This window comes from Elephantulus edwardii, unplaced genomic scaffold (assembly GCF_000299155.1).
Source record: "Elephantulus edwardii isolate Elephantulus edwardi_28Jun2011 unplaced genomic scaffold, EleEdw1.0 scaffold00032, whole genome shotgun sequence".
NCBI classification, from domain to species: Eukaryota; Metazoa; Chordata; class Mammalia; order Macroscelidea; family Macroscelididae; genus Elephantulus; species Elephantulus edwardii.
Genome location: NW_006399782.1, coordinates 21411880 through 21439564, shown reverse-complemented (window position 1 = coordinate 21439564; position 27685 = coordinate 21411880). Strand labels below are relative to the sequence as shown.

At 40.1% G+C, this 27685-nt stretch overlaps 1 protein-coding gene across 1 annotated transcript in view; it reads right to left on the bottom strand.

Annotated features, from left to right (window-relative positions):
• The window catches only part of DRD3 (dopamine receptor D3), a 70201-nt gene that overhangs the window by 34526 nt on the left and 7990 nt on the right, over positions 1-27685 (bottom strand). Inside the window, exon 2 of the mRNA XM_006884272.1 lies at positions 8886-8998. Coding sequence (XP_006884334.1) covers positions 8886-8998 — 113 coding nt within the window. The remainder of the gene's footprint in view (positions 1-8885; positions 8999-27685) is intronic.

Below are 27685 nucleotides of genomic sequence, written 5' to 3'. Positions count from 1 at the left end.
GAAACCAAGTTGATCTCTGGAGGCAAGGATTTTGAAGCTCCATCTCTTATACTTTGGACATGTTGCCAGGAGGGACCAGTCCTTGGAGAAGGACATCATGCTTGGAAGGGTAGACGGGTAGCACAGGAGAGGGAGATCTTGGATTAGATGGATTGACCACTCAAACTGGAGTAATGGGGGCAGAGGAGTAGATATGTTGGAGGCAGTGAGATTGGCTCAGCATAGGGCAAGGTTCAGAGCTATTATGCATGGGGTTGCTATGTGTCACAGTTAACTTCATGGCATAACATAACAACATAATGTAACAACATAACATAACAACAGCATGGACAAAATTTCTTCCTCTTTGGCTCCAGATATAGGAGAGTATATTTGAATAATATTCATGTTAAAGGGTCTTCCTTGTGTATGTGTGGATATTATCCTATCACTCACAGCATTGTATTTCAGGATAGAACTTGAAATTGACTTTTAGACTATGAATGCAACACCATTCTTCCTGGTTTTCATTCCCTGCATATGATTACCTGATTCAAAGTGGCCAAAACTGGTCCGTCTCATCTCAGTAATGCCTAGTATGTTGATGTTCGGGCGTTCCATTTAATTATTAACAATTTTTAGTTTTCCAGCATTCAAGCTACATACATTCCATGTCCCAATTATTAAATGATGTTTGTTATTTTTTTCCCCTCATTTCAACTGATTTCCCATCTGGTCTCTTCCACTACACTATTATAATTATCCTCATTCATCTAGTGTTTATAGGGTTTTCAAAGACCTGTTATTTAAAAAGGAGATGGCCAATTCTGCTTCCTAGTCTGTCTTAGTTAAATTGAGTTCAATTTGAAGCTGAAGAAAATGAAAATAAGTCACAGGAACCAAGATATGATTTTGAATCAATTCCATCTGAATTTCAAGATCATCTTAGGAGTAGGTTTGAGGCATTTAACATCAATGATCTAAGACCGGGTGAGTTGTGGGATGATATCCAGGATATCATCCAAGAAGAAAGCAAAAAGTCATTATAAAAACAGAGGAGAAATAAAAAAGAAAAATGGATGTCAGAAGAGACTGTAAAGATTGCATTGGAGCATTGGGAAGCCAACACAAAAGAAAAACATGCCAAATAAAAGAGTTGAACAGATTTCAAAGGGCAGATCGAGAGGACAAAGCAAAGTATAATAATGGAATGTGCAGAGAACTTGAATTGGAGAATAAAAAGAGAAGAACTCAGTCTGCATTTCTCAAGCTGAGAGAACTAAAAACCAAATTTAAGCCTCGTCACAATACTGAAAGATGCTATGGGCAGTATATTGAACAACCCAGAAAGGATCAAAAGAAGATGGAAGGAATGTACAGAGTCACTGTACCAGAAAGAACTTATTGACACTGAAAAATTTCAGGAAGTACCAAATGAAGAGGAGCTAATGATAATGAAGGAAGAAGTGTAAGCTGCATTGAAAGCAATGGAAAAGAATAAGTTCCCAGGAATCAATGGGATACCAATGGATTTGTTTCAATTAACATATGCATCCCTGGATACGCTCACCAATCTATGTCAGAAATTTTGGAGGACAGCTGTCTCACCATAGATTGGAGAATGTCCATATTTGTTTCTATTTACAAGAAAAGTTATCCAACAGAATGTGGAAACTACCAAACAATAGAATTAATATCACGTGCAAGCAAAATACTGCTGAAGACAAAAAAAAAAATAAGGCTAGAACAGTATATAGATAAGGAACTGCCAGAAGTTCAAGCAGGATTTAGAAGAAACTGTGGCACCAGAGATATCATTGCTAATGTCAGATAGATCTTGGCTGAAAGTAAAGAGTACCAGAAGAATGTCTATTTGTGCTTTATTGACTATGCAAAGGCATGTGACTGTGTGGATCATAACAAGTTGTGGCTGACATTGGGAGGAATGGGAGTCCCAGAACTTAATTGTGCTCATGAAAAACCTATACTTGGACCACAAGGCTATTTTATGAACATAGCAGAGGAACAATGTATGGTTTAAAATTGAGAAGGGAGTACATCAGGGTTGTGGTAGTATTCTCTCTCCATACATATTTAATCTGTATGCTGAGCAAATTATCCGAGAAGCTGGACTCTATAACAAGGAGTGCGGCATCAGGATTGGAGGTCAACTCATCAGTAACCTGTGTTATGAAGATGATACAACCTTGCTTGCTGCAAGTGAGAAGGACTTGAAGCACTTGTTACAGAAGATCAAGGAACGCAACCTTCAGTATGGATTGCATCTCAATGTCAAGAAAGCGAAGATTATTACTACTGGACTGATAGGCAACATCATGATGGATAGAGAGGAGACTGAACTGTCAACAGCTTTACCTTGTTTGGCTCCACAATTAACACCCTGCGTACCAGCAGTCAGGAAATAAGGAGATGCACTGCGTTGGGAAAATCTGTATTCAGGGACCTCTCCAAATTATTGAAGAGTAATGATGTCAGTTTGACAACTAAGTTGTATCTGATTAAGATCATAGTCTGTCCAATCATTTGCTATGCATCTGAGAGCTGGATAATGAATAAGGACTACAGAAGAAGAAGTAATGCCTATAAACTATGGTTTTACAGTATTGAATAGCCCATGGACTGCCAAAAGAACAAACAAATATGTCTTGGAGTTAGTGCAGCCAGAGTACTCCTTTGGAGGGAAGAATAATAAAGTTTTGTCTCACATACTTCAGGCATATTGCTAGGAGAGGCTATTTCTTGGATAGGGATATCAGGTTGAAAGGTGGAGAGTCAGAGAAAGAGAGAAAGACCTTCCACCAGATGGTCTGACACAGTGACTGCTGTAATGGACTTGAGTGTGCCAGAAAGTGTGAGGATGGCACAGGATAAGACAGGGTTCAGATCTGTTGGCTCAATGACATCTAACAACAATAACAATGTCCAGAAGTCATACACAAGACTTACAGGTTATATGAAGAGCCTAGAGAAGTGAAAAATACTATAAAATTTCTCAGAATCCATTTATTTTTTAACACTTTATTGAAATATACGTCACATACTACATAATTCATCCATTTAAATGATACACTTACCCTTGAATTGTATAAAATAATGCATTTACAAAGCTGAATTACCACATTTGGTGAGTTTGCAGTATATTTAGTGAATTTACAGATTTATATAACTATCTCTCTTTGTTTTTAAACATACAATTTAGTGATATTATTTCCAACCATATGGGCATGTTCTTAATTGTTCCTAGTTGGCAGCCAATCATGGGATGGAAGTCTAAAGACCTTCCAGCTGGCTGGCTGATTTGCAGTGGGTGATGGCACTCTTTCATTATTGTTAAGTGCCATCAAATTGATCCTGACCCATAGTAACCCCATGTCACGGGGTCGAGGTGTCCCATTGGGTTTCCTGGGCTGTAATCTTTACAGGAGTGGATTCCAGGCCTTTCTCTCATGGAGCTGCTGGGTAAGTTAGCACTGCCAGTGTTAGGTTAGCAGCCAAGCACTTTACCATTGGTCCACCAGGACTCTGTTTTTTGGTTATTGTTCAGAATGGTCATTTTATCACATAAAAAGTTTAGGGGTATCAGTGCAGAGGGCGTATTAATGGCAAACGTGGAGAAGTGAGGACATGCACTAGGATCTGTAATGAAAGGTAAATCAGAGAAGCCATGACACAGTTAAAAAGAAAGCATGTAGAAAATGCACAGGAAACTCAATTGAAGTGGAGGAATCTGGAGGGGTGCCATGGGAAAGGAGAAGCTGCAGTAGACCTTTGAACTCCCCCCACCCCAAATTATAGAATAATAGAAAAAGAGATGAGGACATATTGTGAAAAAATATTTGATTGGCAGAATGTGGGGGCAATTTTAACTTTCATTCCTCAGTCCAAGGAGACTCTAAAGGGTTTGGCAATGGACGTTAGACTTTTGAAAGTGTGAAGGACCAGTTAGAAGGATGTGTAGAAGTCCGGGTGAGAGGTCATGTGAGCCTAAGAGGAGCAGGAATGGAAAAATAGGGACAATTTTGAAAATTAAAAAAGGAGGCAAAATTAGTATCTATAAGCACAGATTATTGACTTATAAAAGATGAGGAAAAGGGAAAAACCCAGGATCCCAGGAAAATAGCGGTACCAATAAGAGATTATCAAATCAACAGGATAGCCTTACAGGATCTGGTTTTGAATATTTTGAATTGTAACAACCCATGGAATATCAAGGTAATGTTGTGGTAGGAAAATCAATAAGTGTGGCTAGAGTTCTTAGCACAAAATTTAAGATTATTAAAAGGGGTTCAAATCTTGGCACTGCCTCATCCTAGCTGGGTGATGGTGAAAACACTGATTTTTCTAAGCTGGAAGTAAGTATAACAATGTGGTGTGATGGATAAGAAGCTGCACCACCAACTCAAAGGCAGATAGTTTGAATTCACCAGCTGCTCCTCATGAGAAAGATAGGAAATCTCCTTTTACATGATTTACAGCCTCTGAAAAACCGTTGGAGAGTCAGCCGTGAGTCAGTTCTAATGTAAAAGCAGTGAGTATGAGATTTTTGAATGTTACTGTTAGCTGCTGTCAATTGAACTCTAACTCATAGATAACTCCATGTACAACAGATCAAATATTGTTCAAATCTGCAGTATCATCACTTTATTATAAGCACTGCTTTTATCTTAATGATGATAAGGATGATTTTAAAGAATGTATGAATTAATGAATGTCAGAACTTTCATACAATGCTTGGAACTTTCATACAATGCAGCAAGTTATTAATAAAGCTTGTTGTTGTTGTTCAGAGACAGAATAAGAACAGACCAATATGGATGTCAGAAGAGACTCTGAATATTGTGTTAGAGTGCTGAGAAGCCAAAGCAGAGGGAAGAAATCAAGAAATTAAGGAGCTGAATAGAAAATTTCAAAAGGCAGCATGGGAAGACAACGCGAAGTATTATAATGAAAAGTGCAAAGAACTGGAGTCCGAAAATCAAAAGGGCCATACTCACTGGGCGTTTCTTAAGCTAAATGAACTGAAGAACAAATTGAAGCCTTGAGTCATAATACTTAAGGATGCTATCAGCAGAATATTGAATGATCCAGGAAGTATTAAAAGAAGATGGAAGGAGTATACAGAGTCACTGTACTAAAAAAGGATTGGCTGACACAGAAGAATTTCAAGAAATAACATATGATCAAGAAGCAATGATGTTGAAGGAGGAAGCTCAGGCTGCCCTGAAGAACTTGACAAAAAAATAAAACCCCATGAATTGGTGGAATACCAGCTGATGCATTTCAACAAACATATGCTGCCCTGGAATTGCTCATCAGGTTGTACCAATTAAACTAGAGGACAACTACCTGGCTGATTGGAAGAGATCCATATTTATTCCAATAAATCTTATTTAAGAAATCTGGAAGGAACGCTGGTGTTATAGTGTGTCATGTGTTGCATTGATAACTGAAAGATTAGTGGTTTGAATCCACAAACAGCTCCACAGGAGAATGAAGGGCTCTAAAGATTTACAGCCTCAGAAACTCAGTGGAAGATCACCCTGAGGTAGGATTGACTGGATGGCAGGGCAGTAGGTAAATGGATTAGTTAGAGCTATAGGAGGTACCTGACTGAGGTATTTAATAGCTCAACTGCTAACTGAAAGGTCCAGGTCAGTGGTTTGAACCTATCAGCTGCTCCACAAGAGAAAAGTATCTATTGTCATAGACATTTACAGCTTTAGAAATCCTGTTGGACAGACAATCCAACTCTATCCTTAGGGTTGTTATAAGTCAGAATCCACCTGAAGGCAATGAATTTGGCTTGGTTTGGGGTTGGAGCTGTGGAGGGGTGGATGCTATCACTGCAAGGAACAGATGGGAGGGAAGGGTGGTGAAAGAGAACTTAGAGAAAGGAAGGTTGGAGGCTGCCAGCATCAAAGAGGTTAGAGCTAGGACAATGGATGCATGTACTCTCAGCTGGGTGAGGTGCAGTAAAAATCCAGAAAACTACTCCAGCTACCAGAAATGAATTTAAAGGCCTTAACATTCTTTACTTGCTTTCCTTAACTCTACAAAGAAAATGTATGGGACTCAGTCATATTTTCTGAAATTGTCTTTCTCTTACATTAACTTCTCTCTATTCTCCCTCTGCAAATCTTCCTCTGTTTCTCTTTCTTTCCTTCTGTGACACACTTCCACAAAAGAAAACACCACTGACAATAAAAAAATATCTTCTCCACCCCAGCTCTGCTCACTTTTCTTCTTTCTCCTTCTTCCCTTTTTGTGTTATGTGCTGGTAAGTGAGAAATGATTCATAGCCGACCCTTCAGTGTTTTTTAGAGACTGTAAATCAATCACAAAGAAAATGATCCATCTTTTCTCCATGGTAGAGCTGATGGATTTGAACTGAGTACCTTTGGGTTAGCAGGACAACTACTTATCATTAGACCATCAGAGCTCTCTTTCAAAGAAGGGATGTTGTTGTTACATGCTGCCGAGTCACCTGTAACTCATAGAGACCTTGTGTAGATCAGCCCTAAACCCTGCTCTAGCCTGTGCCAATCTTACGGTTTCTGACACACCTACTCCCATTACCCCAATCAATCCATCTCATCGAGGGTTTTCCTCTCTTGCACAGTCCCTCGACCCTCCCAAGCATGATGTCCCTCTCTAAGGACTGGTCCTTCCTTGTAACATGTACAAAGTATGCCAGATGAAGCTTTACAACCCTTGCCTCCAAGGAGCAGCCTAGTCTCTCCCTCTCTGGGATGAACCTGTTTGTTCTCCTAGCAGTCATGATATATTCCATACTTTTCTCCAGCACCACAGCTCAAAATAATCAATTCTACTTCTATCATCTCTTGTCATTGTTCACCTTCCTGATGCATAGCAAGTAATTGCAAAGACTTTGGCCTGGATCAGGCACACCTTAGTCTCCAGATCAACATCTTTGCTCTTCAGTACTTTGAAGAGGTCTCTGACAGCAGACTTTCACAAGGCAATTCATCTCTTAATTTCCTGGATGCTGGTACCAAGAGTGTTGATTGTGGAGCCAAGCAAACTAAAGCTGTGAACAATCTCAATCTCTTCACCGTCTATCATGATGCTGCCAATTGGCCCAGTGATGAGAATCTTTGTTTCTTGAAGTTGAGCTTCAGTTCATATTGAAGGCTGCAGTCCTTGACCTTGAGAAGTTTATAGAATAGGAAAACTATTGCTGACTCTGAGAAGAATGGGAATCCCAAAACACTTGATCATGCTAATGTGAAACTTATACTTGAATGTGCTCACCAAGTTGTGCCAAGAAATCTGGAGAACAACCACTTGGCCAACTGACTGGAAGAGATCTATATTTGTTCCCATCCCAAAGAAGGGTGACCCAACTGAGTGTGGAAACTATAGAACAATATCATTGATTTCACATGCAAGCAAGATTCTATTGAAGATTATCCAAAAACGACTGGAACAGTACATCAACAGAGAACTGCCAGAAGTCCAGGCTGGGTTTAGAAGGGGTCATGGTACTAGGGACATTGTAGCTGATGTTAGATGGATCTTAGCTGAAAGCAGAGAATACCAGAAGAATGTCTATCTGTGTTTCATTGATTATGCAAAGGCATTTGTGTGGATCATAACAAACTGTGGCTGACTCTGAGAAGAATGGGAATCCCAGAACATTTAATCATGCTAATGTGAAACCTATACTTGGACCAAGAGGCAGTCGTCAGAACGGAGCAGGGCAACACTGCATGGTTCAAAATTGGGAAGGGTGTATGCCAGGGATGTTTCCTGTCTCCATACCTTTTCAACCTGTATGCAGAACAGATTATCCGGGAGGCGGGGCTCTATGAGGAGAAGCGTGGCATCAGGATTGGTGGAGGATCTATCAACAATCTGCATTATGCAGATGACACAACCCTGCTTGCTGAAACTGAGGAGGACCTGAAGCGCTTGCTGCTGAGGGTCAGGGACTGCAGCCTTCAATATGGATTGAGGCTCAATGTCAAGAAGACAAAGATTCTCACCACTGGACCAATTGGCAGTATCAGGATGGATGGTGAAGAGATTGAGATTGTTCACAGCTTTAGTCTGTTTGGCTCCACAGTCAACACTCTTGGCACCAGCAGCCAGGAAATTAAAAGACATATTGCCATGGGAAAGTCTGCTGTTAGGGACCTCTCTAAAGTACTGAAGAGCAACAGTGTGTCTCTGGAGACTAAGGTGTGCCTGGTACAGGCCCTGGTCTTTGCAATCACTTGTTATGCGTCAGAGAGCTGGACAATGACAAGGGAGGATTAAAGGAGAATTGATGCTTTTGAGCTTTGGTGTTGGAGAAGAGTGCTGAGGGTACCATGGACTGGTAAGAAAACAAACAGATTCATCCTGAAGAGGGTTAAACAGGGCGGCTTCCTGGAGGCAAGGATTTTGAGACTTCGTCTGACATACTTTGGTCATGTTGTAAGGAGGGACCGGCCCTTGGAGAAGGACATCATGCTTGGGAGGGTGAAGAGCAGGCACAGGAGGGGAAGGCCCTCTGGGAGGTGGATTGATTCGGTGACTGGGGCAATCGGGATGAGTGTGTTGGAGACAGTGATAGGACAGAGCAGAGTTTAGAGCTGTTGTACATAGGGACGCTATGAGTTGCAAGTGACTCGACGACACATAACAACAATTTTTTTTCTCGTCTCAAGGGTTTATTCTCACTCTTATAATACAGTTTAAAAGGAAAAAAGAGGAAGTAAATGTCCCACAAGGAAAACAGTGGAAAGTTACTCCAGGGTGTGATACTTGTGCTTCAAATGTAGCTTGTGTCTCTGACCTGAGCGCAACATCTCAGGTCCAGTTCCCCTCCCCCATGATGGTCTCTTCTCTCTGAAACCAAAGAAAGGAAATCTCAGTCTTACCTGTCAATGCTGATGGCACAGAGGTTCAGGATGCTGGCTGTACACATCATAACGTCCAGGGTGACAAAAACATCACAGCAAACACGACTGAAATTCCAGACTCCGCCTGTCACCTGAGTATCAGAGACAAGCGTATTAGTGTTTCCCCAGCAAAGAAGCAAAAATATAGTCAACTCTATGGCCTTCCCCAGGCTACCAGGTGCAGATGCTAATGACGCAGGGGTCAAGGGGCTGGCACAGAGAGTTACAAGCTGCCCATGATTGGTCACACACAGGAAGACAGATTCACTGTTAGGATGTTAGTGCTGAAAGAGATCTTCAAAAATCAATTAGTTCAGTGTTTCTCCAAGTGTGGTTCACAGTGGGGTGATTGTTAAAGATCTCTGAAGCCTTCCCTAGACCTACTGAGTCAAAAATCTCTAGACCTGTGGCTCATGAATCTTCATTTTAAAATAGACACCCCCAGCCACGCCACAGTTTGAGAATCACTGATCTAGTTCAAACTCAGGAGGCAACTAAAGCTGATCGTGGTTAAGTGATATGCCCGTAGAGGCACAGCTGGTAGTGAAAGAGCTTGGGTGACTGCCAGATGGGTGTACTGTGCCAAAAACTGCCTCTCGGAAGCCCTTCGCCCAATGGGGAGCTCGCCATGTACCCAGGAAATAAGCTGAGAGCACATGTTTCATAAAACTTACCTCCAGAATGAAAATCAATTTGGCTTCTGGCTTTAAAGCTTGGAAGCATTCTGTAACTACACCTCTAAGAATGCATATAAAAGACTTCTATGCCAATATGCCTGCCTTGGGCAGCTCTTACCAATTTATCCAACAGCAGTGAGAAAGACTGGGATCTGGAGCCTAGAAAGAGACATAGATTCTTCTCCATAGTACATCGGATTAGTGGGGATGGTCCCAACCACACACATTAACATATGTGTTCTGAACTCTGTAATTTATGCTTATCGAAAAATCAGGAAGTTTGGAAACTTAATTTATCGTCTGTTGTGATCAGCTGCCATGGGGTTTTTCAGTGACTTGTGGTGACACTGTATATCGTGCTGCCTGGTCCTGTACCATCTCCGTGATCTGTCATGGGCAGGACTGTTGAGGTCCATGTGGTTTTCACTGGCTGAATTTTGGAAGGAGACAGTCTGGCCTGTCTGTCTACCTGTCTTTGTTTAAAAGTTCTGCAGTTTCACAAATTCACAGCCATTGTGTTGATTCTGACTCATAACAACTTATTAAACAGAATAAAACGGCTCCATATGGTTTCTTGATGTTCAGCTTCAATCCATATTGAAGACTGCAGTTCTTGACTTTCAGCAACAAACGCTTCAGCTCCTCCTCAGTAACAATGAGCGAAGTTGTGTCATTGGCATAATACAAGTTGTTGACGAGTCTTCCTCCCATCCTGATGCCACATTCTTCCTCATAAAGTCCAGCCTCCTGAATCATCTGTTCTGTAAATAGACTGAAAGTATCTCTGACTCACTCCTATCCTAGTTTTTAACCATGCAGTATTTCCTTGCCCTGCCCTAGGGACTGCATCCTGGTCTGGGTATAGGTTTTTCACATGAACACAATCAAATGGCCCCTTTGGCCCCTTTCTTCTCAATATTAGCCAAATTTCTTATGAGCCACACAGTTAAATGTTTTTGCATAGTCAAAGAAACACAGAGAGACATTCCTTCAGTACTCTCTGCTTTCAGCTAAGGTCCATCAGATATTGGCTATGATGTCCCTAGTGCCACAGCCTCTTCTAAACCCACCTTGTATTTCTGGTATTTCTCTATTGACGTACTGTTCCAGTAATTTTTGGATAATCATCAGCAGGATTTTGCTTGTGTGTGACTTTAGTGACATTGTTTGATATTTTCCACATTATCAGATCTCCTTTTTTTATTTTGAATGGGAATAAATATAGATCTCTTCCAGTCAGTTGGCCAGGTAGTTTTCCCTCCATATTTCTTGGCACAACCTGGTGAGTGTATCCAGGGAAGCATCTGTTTGTTGAAATATGTCAATTGGTATTCTATTAATTCTTGGGGTCTATTTTTTGCCAGTTCTTTCAGAGAAGCTCCAAGACAGACCTGTTTGTTTTCTTGGCAGTCTATGGTATGTTCAAGACCCTTCTCCAGCACCACAACTCAAAGACATCAATTCTTCAACTATCCTTAGTCATTGCCCAGCTCTCTGATGCATAGAAAGATAATTGTGAATAGTAATTGTGAAAATCATGACTTGGATCAGGTGCATGTTAGTCTCTAGACTCAAATCATTGCTTCTCAGTACTCTGGAGAGGTCCCTGTAAACATATTTTCCCATTACAATTAATCTTTGGATTTCCTGACTGCTGGTACCAAGAGTGTTAATTGTGGAGCTGAAAAAGCTGTAATTGTTATCAACCTCAATTTCTTCTCCACCTATCATGGTCCTACCAATAGGCCTAGTGTTGAGAATCTTTGTCCTATTGATGTTGAACTTCAATCCATATTGAAGACTACAGTCCTTGACCTAGTAGCTAGCACGCCAGGTCCTCCTCAGTTTCAGCAAGCAAAATTGTGTCATATGCAAAACATAGGTTGTTGATGAGTCTTCCTCCAATCCCGATGCCACATTCCTCCTCATAAAGCCCAGCTTCCCCAATGATCTATTCTGCATATAGATTGAAAAGGCATGGAGACAGAACACATTCCTGACGCACTCCTTTCCTGATTTTTGAAACTTGCAGGGTTTTCTTGTTCTGTTCTGAGGACTTCTTCCTGGCTCAAGTATAGGTTTCACATGAGCACAATCAAGTGTTCTGGGATTCCCATTCTCGTCAAGGTTAGCCACAATGTATTGTGATCCACACAGTCAAATGCCTTTGCATAGTCAGCGAAAAACAGATATTCTTTTGGTACTCTTTGCTTTCTGCCAAGATCCATCTAACATTGGTGATATGTCTTTATTGTCATGACCTCTTCTAAACCCAGCTTGTATTTCTGGTATTTCTCTGTCAAAGTGCTGTTCCATCATTTTTGAATAATCTTCAACAAGATTTTGATTGCATGCGATATTAGAGATATTGTCTGATCATTTTTATGCTCTGTTGGGTCACATTTTTTTAAATGGGAGTAAATATGGTTTTTTTCTAGTGTCTAGTGTATCTTTTATCTTCTTGATTATAGAATTTATATATTTATTTTATTTGATTATGCTAATGAGACCAAGAGGCAAGCCGTCAGAACAGGGCAGGAAGATAGTCGTCAGAACTGCATGGTTCAAAATCAGGAAGGGTGTACGCCAGGAATGTGTCCTATCTCCATATCTTTTCAATTTAATTGGAAAACAGATCATCTGGGATACTGGGCTCTGTAAGAAGGAATGCAGAATCAGAATTGGAGGAAGACTCATCAGCAAACTGTGTTATGCAGATGACACCACCTTGCTTGCCGAAACTCAGGAGGACCTGAGACCTTTAATGTAGAAAGTCAAGGACTACAACTTGCAATATGGATTGAAGCTCAATATCAATAAAACAAAGATTCTCACCACTGGGCCAATTGGCAGCATCATGATAGACTGAGATTGTTAACAGCTTCAGTTTGATTGGTTCCACAATCAACAATTTTGGTACCAGCATTCAGGAAATCAAAAGATGAATTGCATTCAGAAAATCTGGACCTTTCCTGAGTATTGAAGAGCAATGACATCAGAAAATAAGGTGTGCCTGATCTGGGCCATGGTTTTCACAATTACTTTCTATACATCAGAAAACTGGACAATGACTAGGGAATGACTAGAGAGGACAGAAGTAGAATTGATGATTTTGAGCTGTGGTGCTGGAGAAGAGTAATGAATATACTATGAATTGCTAGGAGAATAAACAAGTTCATCCTGGAAATGGTGAAACCAGGCTGCTTCTTGGAAGCAAGGATTCTGAAGCTTTGTCTGACATACTTGGGACATGTTGCAAGGAGGGACCAGTCCTTGGAGAAGGACATCATGTTTGGGAGGGTGGAGAAAAAGCACAGGAGAGGAAGACCCTTGACAAGATGGATTGACTCAGTGACAGGGGTAATGGGGGTAAGTGTGTCAGAGACAATAATGTTGGCTCAGGATAGAGCAAGGTTTAGAGGTGTTGTACTTAAAGTTGCTATGAGTCGCAAGAGACGCGGTGGCATAGAACAACAACAAAAATAATATTTTTATTTTATTTGAAAAAAACAACAACACAGAACCAAGGAACTATGTCAGGGAATTTGTGGCTTTCCGAATGCTATTCAATGGCCTCAAGGCTTTTGTGCATTAGTCATCTCCTGCCAGTGGGGCTGCTTGTTCTTGGGGAGGATGTTTTAAGCTTTCTGCCCTTAGCTATAGCAGGGTGTTCATGAAACTCCCCCCGAGGAGGCTCAATGGCTGTTTAAGAGGTAGGGAGAGTGAAAAATGAAGCCTCTGACACAGAGTGTTAAGGGAAAAGCAGATATTATTTAAATGACTGCATGAAAATAGTACTGTTCCTCTGTGCAGATTTTTTTATCTTAGAATCCTGAGCATGGCCAGTTCACTGTTCATTTCTGCTTTATCCCACTAGACACTATCTGGAGTGTTGTTTACGTTCCCTCTTCCCTAATAACGTCTTCCCCTTTGCATTTCTTTTCAGCATCTCATTTTATCCTGATCTTTGGCACACTATTTGGAGAAATACTGACAAAAGGTATTATATTTAAAGATAACAAAACTAATGATGAAGACATTGTATAAATAAACAGACATGAATTTCTAAGACTTTGAAGGAAAAACTTTTTACAAAGAGAGATGTAGAGATTATGAGCTAAAGCCACAACAACATAATGATTTAAGGAAGCCAAGAGAATAAAAAATGGATTTGCTTGTTACATAGAACAGATGCATGCTATAAAAACTCCTTGCAAAAGTTGATTTTATATACTAAATCTCAATTTAACATCATGTCTACCATGTTACTGATGTCTTAAACTGGAGGAAAACACTTTTGTTTTTTCATAATTGTGAGTTTATGAATATATATTGAGATGGCAACAATAGCAAAATCGAATGCTTTATTTGATTATTTGTTTGTAAAGCAAGTATATGGGAAGCTCCTAATACTTAGGATAAAGAGGCGATATATATACACTTTGAGAAGTTAATGTACTATAGGCTCTACCTTTGTAATACAAGTTGACTGGAGAAATAAGGCATTCTTAAGTAAATAATCATATTATTATGACGTAATGGGGTGGGTGTGTCAGAGACAATAAGATTGGCTAGGATAGAGCAGGGTTTAGGGCTGTTGTACAAAGGGTCTCTATGAGTCGCAGGCGACTTGATGGCACATAACAACAACAACAACAACAAAACCCCCCCAGTAATGTTAATAAAAATTTATATTTACAGAGAACTTATTTCACAGAGGTCAGTAACCAACAAGGCCCACTTCAGGACTTTCTAGAATTCCTTAAAAACGTATTATCTTATTGACTGTCTGAGGAGTGGTCGTGGCCTAGTGAGTTAAGAAGCTGTGTGAATTATGAGCTTCTCTGTGCGAGAAAGATGGGCAATCACCTCCCTTGTGATTTACTGCCCCTGAAAACCTCCTTGAGGGTCAGCTCTGACTTGGTTCTGAGTGTGTTGTTGCTATTGTCATGTACTGTTGAGTGGGAAACCCTCCAGTGGGGTTTTGTTTGTAGTAAATTTAATGGGAGGAGATTGCCAATATTTCTCCCGTTAAGCGGCTGGTGGCTTTGAACCAAATGCCTTTGGGTTGGCAGCACATCTCTTTAGCACCAAGCCAACATTGTGCCCTATGTTTTAACTAGGTGGCACATAATGACAACTACAATAGCTCTTAAAGGTTTTCAGGGCAAAGTATACATGTAGTGTGTAGGAAATGTGAGAACTTACTTAACTAATTCAACTGTAGCAGAGACATTTACTTGTTGGATGACATATCCTGGTCACCTGGAGAAGAGCTCTGCATGTAGATATATTCTAAAAGAACAAATGTTTGTATTGTTGTTGTTATGTACCGTCGAGTTTCATGCGAGTCATAGCAGTTTTGTGCACCGTAGGTCTGAACCCTCCCCTATCCTGAGCCAGTTTCACTGCCTCCTACATACCTAAACCCTTATCCCAGTGACTGTGTCAATCCATCTCATCCTGGGTCTTTCTCACTTGTACTGTCTTGCCATTCTTCCAAGCATGATGTCCTTCTTCAAGGACTGATCCCTTCTGGTCACGTGACCAAAGAAAGCATGTCAGATGGAGCCACGAATTCCTCCCCTCCGAGGAGCAAGTTCGTTTCACCCTCTCTGGGACAGAACTATTTGTCCTCTTAGCAGTCTGTGGTATGTTCAATAACTTTTCTCCATCACCACAACTCAAAGGCATCAATTTTTCTTCCGTCATCCTTATTTATTGTCCAGCTCTCTGATGCATAGCAAGTTAATTGCTAAGACTGTGGACTGTACCAGGTGTGCCTTAGTCTCTAGACTCTCATCATTGCTCTTTAGCACTCTGGAGAGATCTCTGGCAGCAGACTTTCCCAATGCAATTCATCTTTTCGTTTCCTGACTGCTGGTGCCAAGGGTGTTAACTGTGGAACCAAGTAAGCAGAAATTGTTAAAAAATGTCAACATCCTCTCCATCTTTCATGGTGCTGCTAATTGGCTAAGTGATGAGAATATTTGTCTTCTTGATGTTAAGTGTCAGTTTATATTGAAGACTGTAGTCTTTGGCCTGCTGCAGCTAATGCTTCAGGTCCTCCTCAGTTCTGGCAAGCAAGATTGTGTCATTTTCAAAGCAAGTTGTTAATGAATCTTCTTGCAATCCTGATACTACATTCCTCCTCATAAAGCCCACCCTCTCGAATGATCTGTTCTACATTTGCTAAGTGAGCTAACTCAGTCCCCAGAGGACAAATACTACATCAGACCATTATTGTAGAATGTGTATGAGGATCCAAGGGTGAGAGCAGAAGTGTAAGAATGGGCAAGGGAGGTGGTTAATCATAGGGTTGCACAATTTGATGGGTGGAGGGAGCGGTGGGTAAAGGAAATAGGAAAGATCCAGTGTGAAAAACAATGTATATGAACTTTTGTAAGTAAACAAGTATGTTGTGGTTGGTATGTGCCATTAAGTCACCTGTGACCCATAGCGACAGCAGCTCTGAAGCCTGCCCTGTCCTGAGCCGGTCTCACTGATTCTGACACACCAACCCCCAAGGCCCTAGTTACTGTATAAATCCATCTCATCTGGGATCTTCCTCTCCTGTGCTGTCCTCCATCTTTCCAAGCATGATGCCCTTCTTCAAGAGCCTGTCCCTCCTGGACATATGCCTAAAGTATGTGAGACAGAACTTTACAATCCTAACCTTCAAGGAAAAACTTGGTTTCAACCCTCTCCAAGACAGACCTATTTGTTTTCTTGGCAGTCCATGGTATGTTCAAGACTCTTCTCCAACACCACAACTCAAAGGCATAGATTCTTCTTCTGCCTTCCTTAGCTATTGTCCAGCTCTCTGATGCATAGCAAGTTATTGCAAAGACAATGGCCTGTATCAGGTGAGCCTTAGTCTCTAGACTCTCATTATTGCTTTTAAGCACTCTGGAGAGGTCCCTGATAGCAGATTTTCCTAATGCCATTCATCTTTTGATTTCCTGACTGCTGGTGACGAGAGTGTTGATTGTGGAGTTGAACAAGCTGTAATTGTTAACAACTTCTCCATCTATCATGGTGCCAATCTGCCCAGTGGTGAGAATCTGTCTTTTTGATGTTGATCGCAATCCGTATTAAAGGCTGTAATCCTTGAACTTCTTCAGCAAGCACTTCAGGTCCTCCTCAGTTTCAGCAAGCAATAACATAACATCTACATACCATAGGTTGTTGATAAGTCTTCCTCCAATCTTGATGCCACATTCCTCCTCATAAAGCTCTGCTTCCTAAAGGACTTTTTTTTTCCTTTATATAGATTGAAAAGGTATGGAGACACATCCCTGACACACTCCTTTCCTGGCTCAAGTATAGATTTCACATGAGCACAATCAAGTGTTCTGCAAGGTTAGCCACAATGTATTGTGAACCATACAGTCAAATGCCTTTGCATAGTCAACGAAGTATGGATAGACACTGCTCTGCTACTCTGTGCTTTCAGCCAAGATCCATCTGACATTTGTTATGATGTCTCTAGTGCCAAGGCCTCTTCTAAACCCAACCTACACATCTGGTAATTCTTTGTCCGTGTACTATTCCAATCATCTTCGGATAATCTTCAGCAGGATTTTGCATGTGTGTGATATTATTGATACTGTTCAATAATTTCTATGTATTATCAGATCACCTTTTTTTGGGAATAAGAATGAATATGTATTCCTTCCAGCCTATGGCATAGTGTTTATTTCTTTTTATTTCTATATATTTATGTTCTTTTTGTTATGGGCTGATTCCTTGTTGACCCTCCAGCAGGTTTTCAGAGGCTGAAAGAAGAAATGGGTCACTTTTCTCCTGTGGAGCCATTGTTGGATTCCAACTGCTTGTGTTGAGGTTGGCAGTACAACTCTTTACTACTATGCCACCAGAGCTCCTATTAATACTAACAGTTAAAACTTGTTGAATGCTTAGTACGTGCCTAATGTTCAACCAAGCACTTTACACACATGGGTTCTGTGGCCTGTAATAACCCTATGAAAGAGAGCAATTAACTTCGTGGTCAGTAGGAAACTCAAGCTTAGAGACATTAAACACTTGACAAAGGTCGTCTAGCTACTAGCGGCTGAGACCACATTTGAGTGCAGGTTGGAAGGAACCCTGTGATAGGAAAGTGCTATGCACAGAAGAGAGACTCTTGGAAAATAGATTTCAATGGCGAGGTAAATGAATAGAGGGAAACCTCATGTGCTCATCATTCAGTATATGTTTCTTGGAGGGAAATGCAATTAAAAAAGAAGGAAATATAAAAGGATTTTGGCTTGTTAACTGTTTTATCTCAATCTAAGAAATAACCTGTTTAACCTGTCCCTAACTCAGGGTTGAACAAACCGTACAGAAGACAGTGTTGACTGCGCAGGACCTAGGTGAGAGCACGCACTTGACAGGATATTTGGTCTTTAGGCTCAATGTCCCCAAGCTGTCCCCTGCCTTCCAGGCTCTCACTGTGTCATTCCATTCAGACTTTTATCTTTGCAAATCTCGAAGTATCTGCCATCAAAATGCTTCTTCTTTCTGTGATCTCAGTTAAGTTTCAAGAAGTAAATCTGATTAGCAAGTAAACAACATTAAGGTGCCATCACTTACACTTTTCCACACTTAACTCCTTAAAATGACTCTTTAACTCACACAATGTATAAAGGGATCTAAAAAAAATTATGGTAGTCTTCCACATCAATAATTGTAAGAGATTGAGTAACTCACATATTGTTTTATTGGATGTTATTCCATTTTATTTACTAATTTCACTTTCTAGATTGGAAAGGCTATTTTTAATTTATCGACTAAAAATTGAGATCAACAATCTCTGCATGGATCAGACTATTAAATGGAAAGTTGGAGATTTGAGTCTACCAAGGAGAAACTTGGAAGAAAGATCTGGAAACCTGCTTCCCCAAGATTAGCTTTGAAATCCCTGTGGAGCACAGTTTTACTCTGACCAACATGGGATGGCTCTGAATGGATATTGAGTTGAAAGCAACTGATTTTAAGAATTTTTATTGGTAACCTTTATTGTGCCTCTTACAAGGGCCAGCACTCTAACAGTCCACACTTTCATTCCTCTCTAATATTACAGAAGAAAAAGTTGGTATTTGTCCATCCATCCATTTATCTATCCATTATCTATTGAATTTCTGGTTTTTGCCCAGTCCTTTCCCTGAAGGGAAGAATTCTTGTGGCATTTTGTTAAAACATTCAGTTGTTAACCCGAAGGCTGGTGATTTGAACTGCCAAGCCAGGAGAAAGATGTGACCATTGGCTCCTATAAAGACTGAAATTCCTACGAGGCAGTTCTGTTCTTTCCTTCAGTCCTACTGGGCCCTTATGAGCTGGAGTCTACCTGATGGCCATGAGTTTTAGTGGATTGTGCTTAGAAGAGTATATTGAAAGGCACTCTATGGTAAACTGTGTTACATGTGCTGCTAACTGAAAGGTCAGCAGTTCAAATCTAGTAGTAGCTCCTTGGGAGAAGATTGGCACTTCACTCCCATTACAATTTACAGCCTTCAAAACTCATTGGAGGGTCAATATGAGTCAGAATCAACTTCTTTACAGTGGGTTTTGGGTGTACTGAAAGGAATGAAACTGGCTTTTGTCTCTTGTACCTCTGAGTACAGAATGTGCATGTTGGGAGAGTAGTGGCTGAGTAGATAGATATGGGTTGGCAGAAGGGGCAGAAGGCATGTACTAAGGAAATAGGGTGACACAATGTGATAAGTGATGGCAGCTAAATAAGTTCAAAATATTGGGAACTATGAAAGATAAAGTGACTTTTTAAAAAGTTAGACAAAGAGAAAAGAAGTTGATATGTTTAAAACTCTTCAGAAACACAATTCTACCTATCTCCTAAATTTTAATGAATAATTCGCTTCAGATCTATTCAACAGCCAGGTGGTATTACTCTCACTTGCTAATGAATATAACTAACCCCCTTTGGGAATACAGAAGGTGGGAATAAGCAAGAAAATGTCTTTAGGTACTGAAGTTGACTATTTATTTCCAACAGACACAGCCCGAGGCAACATTTCCCAAAGTTACTGATTATAAGACAGCATTTCCTAAATCACCAGAGGCTCTTGTTACACAAAATGATTCTTGGGCCCCACTTAGAACACATCCCTCAAGAGATTCTTATTACCTGGGAGGTTTAGGCAGCACTGGTCTGGAGAGAAGGGGACAAGATATTTTCAGAAATAATTGTCCCTAAAACAAGGCTCCCTAAGTAGTATTTATATCATGGGTCTCTTGGGTATAAATGAGTCTCTTCTTTGAAGTTTTGTTTTAAAAAAAAATTATATTAAAATATATATAACATATTAGTTATTTTAACTTTTAAAAAGAGCTGTACAATTTAGTAATATTAATTATCTTTACCATGTTCTACAACTTACACCACTATTCATTTTCAATTTCTTAAATTATTATTCCTTTAAAATTCAGTATTCCTTAAATATTTCTTAACTATTTTTTAGATTATATGTTCCTTAATTAATATTTCTACATTTCCCCTACATAGCTGGCCAAATAACCATGAATGAACTTTAGTCTTCATGCATTTTCCTATTCTAGATCTTTCATATGTAGAGATCACAGCAGAATTTTCCCATTGTGTCTGACTTATCTCCTTCAGCATGTTTTCAAGATTCATTCATGATTTGGTATCTATCAGAACTTTATTTCCCTTTGTGATCAGAACTTTATTTCTCTTTGTTACTAAAGAATATTCCATGGTAAGTATATCCCATGTTTTTCTTATTCTTACGTTAATGAGTATTTGGATTATTTATACCTCATGACTATTATAAATAGTGCTGCAATGAATGTTTGTGTACAAGGTGAAGAATGTTAAAAAAAGGATACAAATTAGAATAAAAAAAAGAGTATTTAATTAAATATTTTGCTGTTGTTAGATGTTTTCAAGTTGACTATGATCATAGTGACCTTATGAACAATAGATCGAAACTTTGCCCTATCTTGCACCATCCTCACAATTCTGTCATATTCAGGCCTATTATGGTAGTCATTGTGTCAATCCATTTTGCTGAAGATCTTCCTCTCTTTTGTAGACCTTCTACCTTTCCCAGCATGATGTGTTTTTTTCAAGGACTGATGCCTCCTGAAAATATGCCTAGACAATATTTCACCATCTTTGCCTTTAAGGAGCACTCTGGTTACACTTCCTACAATACGGATTTCTTTGTTCTTTTGGCAGTCTACAGTATATTCAATACACTTCACCACCACCACAATTCAAAGACATTGAATATTAAATAGAGTAATGCATTAAATAACAAGATCTAGCTTCAGGTCCAAAACTCCTGTTATTTTAAAGATGAGTATAAATAATATCACAGGGTGTCTGTAACAATTGTGCTGTGATAGTAAGATATAAATATCTGTGATTTCTATTGCTGACATTAAGATTTCTACTACCATGAGAAGAAATGCTAAGTATTGGCTTCATCTTGTTGTTATGTGCTGTCCAGTTCCCTGCAATTTATAGTGACCCTATGTACAACAGCTCCGAAGCCTGCCCTGTCCTTAGCCAGTCTCACTGACCCCAATACACCTACCCACATTGCCCCAGTTACTGTATCATTCTGTCTCATCCAGGGTCTTCCTCTTCTGTGCTGTCCCTTCACCCTTCTGAGCATGATATCTTTCTCCTGTCCACATGGCCAGAGTATGTGAGATAGAGCTTCAAAATCCTAGCCTGGAAGGAGAAAAACTTAGTTTCACGCTCTCTAAGACAGATCTACTTCTTTTAATAATAATTTTAATGAAAATTTACAGACTTTGGTTTCCATTCCTTCCTTCTTGTACTTTTCTCCCTGCCCCCCCCCAAGTTTGTTCTTCTCTTTGAAAAGTAAAAGAAAAATTTTTTCATTGTTGTACAATCCCTCTCTCCAAGTCCAGTCCACTCTGCAGCCTTGGATCTAGATCTGTTTCTTTTTTTTTGTGGTCCATGGTATATTCAAGGCTCTTCTCCAGCACCACAACTTAAAGGCATCAATTCTTCTGTCATCTTTAGGAATTGTCCAGCTCTCTGATATATGGCAAGTAATTGAGAAGACCATGGCCTGGATCAGGTTCACCTTAGTCTCTAGACTCACATCATTGCTTCTCAGTACTCTGGAGAGGTCCCTGAAAAGAGATTTTGCCAGTGCAATTCTTCTTTTGATTTCCTGACTGCTGGTACCAAGAGTGTTAATTGTGGAGCTAATCAAGCTGTAATTGTTAACAACCTCAATCTCTTTTATATCTATCATGGTGCAGCCAGTTGACAAAGAATCTTTTGTCTTCTTGATGTTGAGCTTCAATCCATATTGAAAACTACAGTCCTTGGCCTTCTGCAGTAAGTGCTTCAGGTCCTCCTCAGTTTCAGCAAGCAAGGTTGTGTCATTTGTGTAAAGTGGGTTTTTGATGAGTCTTCCTCCAATCCGGATCCACACTCTTCCTTATAAAGCCCAGCCTCCCAAATTATCTATTCTGCAAATAGATTGAAAAATTAAGCAATAGATTGAACACATTGCTGATGCACTTTTTAAACAATTCTGATTTATTTGCAAAGTTTGAATACATTGTTTTCCACAAAAGATTCTTCCCATTTCCATCACCTCTCCCATTCATCAGATTGTGCAACTCTGTGATTAACACCCTACCCCCCATATTCACCCCTCTATTTCCACCCCTCCTTTGGATCCTCATACTAATGCTACAATGATGGTTTTATACAGTGTTTGTCCTGTGGGACTGGGTTAATTCACTCAGCATAATGTTCTCCAGACCCTCCCAAGTTAGGTAGTTATTTACAAAATCATTGCTCGTGTATGCTGTGTAGTATTTCATTGTATGAATGTACCACAACTTGTCAATCCATTAATTTGTGGTTGGACATCTGGGCTGTTTCCATGTTCTTGTGATGGTGTATAATTCTGCTATGAACATTGGTACAAGTTTCCATTTGAGCCTCAACTCTCTTTTTCTTAAGGTATATTCCAAACAATGGAATAGCTGGGTCATATTGTATTTCTACATTCAGCTTTTTGAGAAAGTGCCAAACTGCCTTCCAGAGTGGTTGTACAATTGTATAATCCCACCAACAATGTAAAAGAGTTCCTATCTTGCCACATCATCTCCAGCATTTATTACTTGCTGTCCTGTTCAACTTTGCCACTGCTACTGGAGTGAGATAGTATTTCATTGTGGTTTTGATTTGCATCTCTCTTATCGCCAGTGATTTGGAGCATTTCTTCATGTGTCTGTTGGTCATCTGAATATCTTTCTCTGTGAAAATTCTTTCCATGTCTTTTGACCATTTTGTAATTGGGTTATCAGGCTTTTCCATGTGGAGGCCCAGGAGTATTCTGTAAACTTTCATTATGAGACTCTTGTCAGAGACAGTATTGCCAAATGTTTGTTCCCAGTCAGTAGGTTTCCTTTCCACTCTGTTGGGAAAAGTTTTTGATGAACACAGAAATTTAATCTTTAGAAGGTCCCATTCATCAAATTTATCCTCTTCAGATTGTACATTTCTGACTATATTTGGCATTCTTTTTATACCGTAGACTAGGGCATCTAAGCTTGATCTCAGTTTGTCTCTTAAGAATGTTATGGTTTTGGGCTTTACTTCCAAGTTTCTTATCCATGTTAAGGTGATTTTTGTGTATGGTGTGCGATGTGGATCCTGCTGCTGATGCACTTTTATTTACATCCAAGTGGATGAACTTTCCAACTTTAGAACCCAACTCTTTATCTAAAGAAATAGGTTTTCCATTGTTTTGTGGAGATCTTCTCTGAGAGGTAATTGACTTACATGGGTTTTCTCCATCCTCCGGCCTCTCAGAGATATTCAGAACAAAGACCATGTAGTTGATATAAGGCATTAGGTTTTATTTCAGGAAGTTTCTGTCTTGGTTGTCTCTTTAATTCATAGATAGAGGTTAACAATGGAGTTGCACCCTAATTGGCCTCTTCATACTAGTTTTGTTTATCATACTTAGAACCTTCCCATCTCTTCCTACAAATCAGTGTGGAAAGGGTGCTGTGGGGTGAAGATAGGGTAATAAATAAGGATTTTTTGGCCCTTAAATAAAAGTATTTTCAGTTGGGAAGTGGGAGTTTTACAGATCTATGGTCCTCAGAAATCACTAGTTTGTAGTAGATGGCCAACAGGGTATAAAAAGTAAGTCAGGGAAAGAAGGTCCAGAGTTGAGGGGATTGCTTCAATAGACTTCCCAGGTCACTGCTGGGAATCCCTATGCTCTTAGGACTTTTGAAAATGACTTTTCCAGGTATTGGCTTAGCTTCCTCTAGGGACATAACTCTAGCTGTCTCAACTGCAGGCACATGTTTCATTGTTGATCAACATCCTCTGTATCATCAACAGCTGTGGGGCCAACATAAGAGAGAGAGCTGGACAGACTGTGGAGAAACTATGGTTAGACATAGTCTGATAGAGCCCTGGGGATGGAGCCAGAAGAACTGACTTAAGACTGCTAAGAGATGGCTTACTGGATGAGAAGACCAGAGATTTATTTGTGTTGCTGAACTGACCCTGCCCGTACTTTCACTGGAGTTTACCTTTTCCTTACCCTGACACCCCCCAACCTATTTCCTTAATAAACTCTACAACTTTTGCAATGAATATCAGATTCTTTGATTAGTAGAAGTAAGTGCAGCAGTGTGGGGGGACTATGTCTTACCATTGGGTCAGTTTTATATACTGGATGTCATTGATGGGCCCAGTTGTCCTTTGTAGAGTTAGTGGAAGTCAGACACAGTCTTCCCCATGTTGTCATTGTTCCTTTTATGTAATGATTTTAATTTATTATTATTATTATTATTTTGTGTGTGTGTGTGTACTGTCAAATAGGATCTGACTGGTGCAGAAGGAGAGTGTTCCTCCATCTCCAGCAGAGCATCTGGTGGATTTGAACTGCACACCTCTGGGATTGCAGTGCAGCTTCCTGCCACTAAGCCACCAGAGCTCCCCATTGTTCCTTTTATAATTCTTTTCATAAATGCTGTGTAAGTTAGGACCCATTAGCCTATATTTTTTAACAATAAGTCCAAGATAAAAAGTTTTTCTTAGAAATATTCAAAGTTCAGGGTGCATAAGAATCACCACAGGAAGTCAGTAAAAATGCAAAGACCTACTTAGGCTCACCACCAGGATTTTTCTGTGGTTGGAGCATATTTGTGAAATGAGCACAAAAGTAATTCCCAAGACTTCCCTGCTTTAATTAATCAGTTACTTTTGAGTCAACATGCTGGGTCGCTGCCTCATGTGTGTTCTTGTTGTTGTTGATTGCCATTGAGTCGGGCACGACTCATACCGACCCTATGAATAAAATACCAGAAACCTTTCTATAACTATCGTCATTTATGAAAGTTCATAGTTTCCAGAGGCTTATCGTTTAGGAAGTGGATGCCACTCCTGCTTCCAAACTTGTCTTAAACTGGGAGCTCCACCAAATACTGTCCACTATGGGTAGCCATTATGGCATTTGAATCCCCAATGGCACAAGATTCAGCATCACAGCACCCCCAGGTTACCTTATTATAGCATATTGACAAGAACAAGGCTGTACCATTTAGAAGAATGTTCCTCCAAAATAACAACCAGCTTTTAAATACAAAGGCCCTCCCCAAGGTCTTGTTGACTCTAAACAAGAGGATTAAATAAAAAAACAACCAATATAGTATCTTGTTGTTGTTGTTATGTGCCATTGAGTCACTGGCAATGTATAGCAGCCCTATGTACAGCAGCTCTGAACCCTTCCATGTCCTAAACCAGTCTCACTAATTTTGACACACCAGCCCCCATTGCTTCAGATACTGTATCAGTCCATCTCATCCGGAGTCTTCCTCTCTTGCACTGTCCCTCCACCCTTCTAAGTATGATGTCCTTCTCCAACACAGTTTGATTTGTTTTCTTGGCAGTCCATGGTATGTTCAAGACTCTTCTCCAGAACCACAACTCACAGTCATCAATTCTTCTTCTGTCATCCTTAGTCATTGTCCAACCATGGCCTGGATTACTATACTCAAATTGCCTTGGGAAGCCCTCTGTCAAAGAGAGCTCACCATGAAATACCTGGGTATTTAACTCAGGAATATTGACTCATAATGACTCCATATGTTTCAGAGTAGACCTGAGCGCCATAGGTGTTTTAAAGGAGCCCTGGTGGCATAGTGGTAACATATTAATCTGCTAACCAAAAGGTCAGTGGTTCTAATTCATCCTTGGGATGATTCTTCGGGAGACAGATGGACAATCTTAGCCTCTAAAAACTAATGGAGGGTTTCTCTAAGTCTGAATGTATCAGACTTGGAATCATTTTGATGGCCTTTTGAAAGCAGATCAGTAGGTCTTTCTTACAAAACCTCTGATCTTTCAGTTAACACTACCTAGGAGCCTCCTGCTGTCATATCCTATGATTTTTACCAAAATCTAGTTCACTAGAAAGTTTATGAAATTCCTTATTTCAGCTTTCCACTTGTTTTTATCAGGTCCCATCAAGTATGACTCATAATGAACCTATGAACAACAAATCTGAACTTTACCCTATCCATTGCCATCCTCATCATCTCTGATGAACTTGAACCCATTTCTACAGTCACTATGTTAATACACCACCCTGAAGATCTTTCTTTTCCAAGGACTGGCCCTTCCTAATAACATATCAAAAGTATGTGATATGAAACTTTGTTATCCTTGCTTCTAAGAAACACTCTGGTTACACTTTTTCCAAGGCAAATTTGTTTGTCCTCTTCGCAGTCTATGGGATATTCAGTACTCTTCTCCAACACCACAACTCAAAGGCATTGATTATGATTATTCTTCTGTCATCCTTATTCAATGGCCAGCTTTCAGACTCATAGCAAGTAAATGAGTATGGCTTGAATCAGGTGCACCTTGGTCTCTATGTGTGTGTGTACCTTCAAATTGGATCTGACTGGTACAGGAGGAGACTGCCCCCCCCCCCTTTCTCCAGCAGAGCTTCTGGTGGATTTGAACCACGCACCTCTGGGATTGCAGTGCAGCTTCTGGCCACTAGGCCTCCAGAGCTCCTTGCACCTTAGTCTTTAAACAAACATTATTATTCCTTAAATCTTTAGAGAGAGAAGTCCTTGACAACATATTTTCCCAATGCAACACATCTCTGATCTCTTGACTGCTGGCACCACGGATATTGATTGTGTATCTAAGCAAAATGTAATTATTGACAATGTCAATCCTTTTTTCCATCTATTGTGATGTTGCCTATTGGCCCAGTGGTGAGGATTTTTGCTTTCTTGATGGTAAGTTGTAGCCTCCAATAAAGGCTTCAGTTCTTGATTTTCTGCAGCAACTGTTTCAAGTCCTGTTCACTTTGAAAAAGGGAAGTCATTTCATTTCCATTGTACGAGTTGTTGATGAATACTCATCTGATCTGATGCTGCATTCCTCTTCAAAAAGTCTAGCTTCACAAATGATTTGCTCAGCATACAGATTGAACAAGTATGGAGAAAGGATACAACACTGGTGCACACTTTTCTTGATTTTAAACTATCCAGTGTTCCCTTGATCTAATGGCCTCTTTTGCATGAGCATAATCAAGCGTTCTGGGATTTCCATTCTTCTAAATGTTAGCCATAATTTGTTTTGATCTACTCACTCAAATGCCTTTTCATTGTCAATTAAACACAGATAGACATCCTGCTGGATAGAGCGAGGTTCAGATGTGTGGTTCATATGGTAGCTATGAGTCATAGTCAATAACTGTGGATTGCAACCTTCAGAAGAATGGGAATCTTGAGAAGAACACTTGTTTATACTTATGCAAAACGTTTGCTTGGCTCCACAGTCAACACTCTTGGCACCAGTAGCCAGGAAATGAAAAGGCATATTGCCATGGGGAAGTCTGCTGTTAGGGACCTCTCCAAAGTACTCAAGAGCAACGGTGTCTCTCTGGAGACTAAGGTGTGTTTGATGCAGGCCATGGTCTTCGCAATCACTTGTTATGCATCAGAGAGTTGGACAATGACCAAGGAGGATAGAAGGAGAATTGATGCCTTTCAGCTGTGGTGCTGGAGAAGAGTATTGAG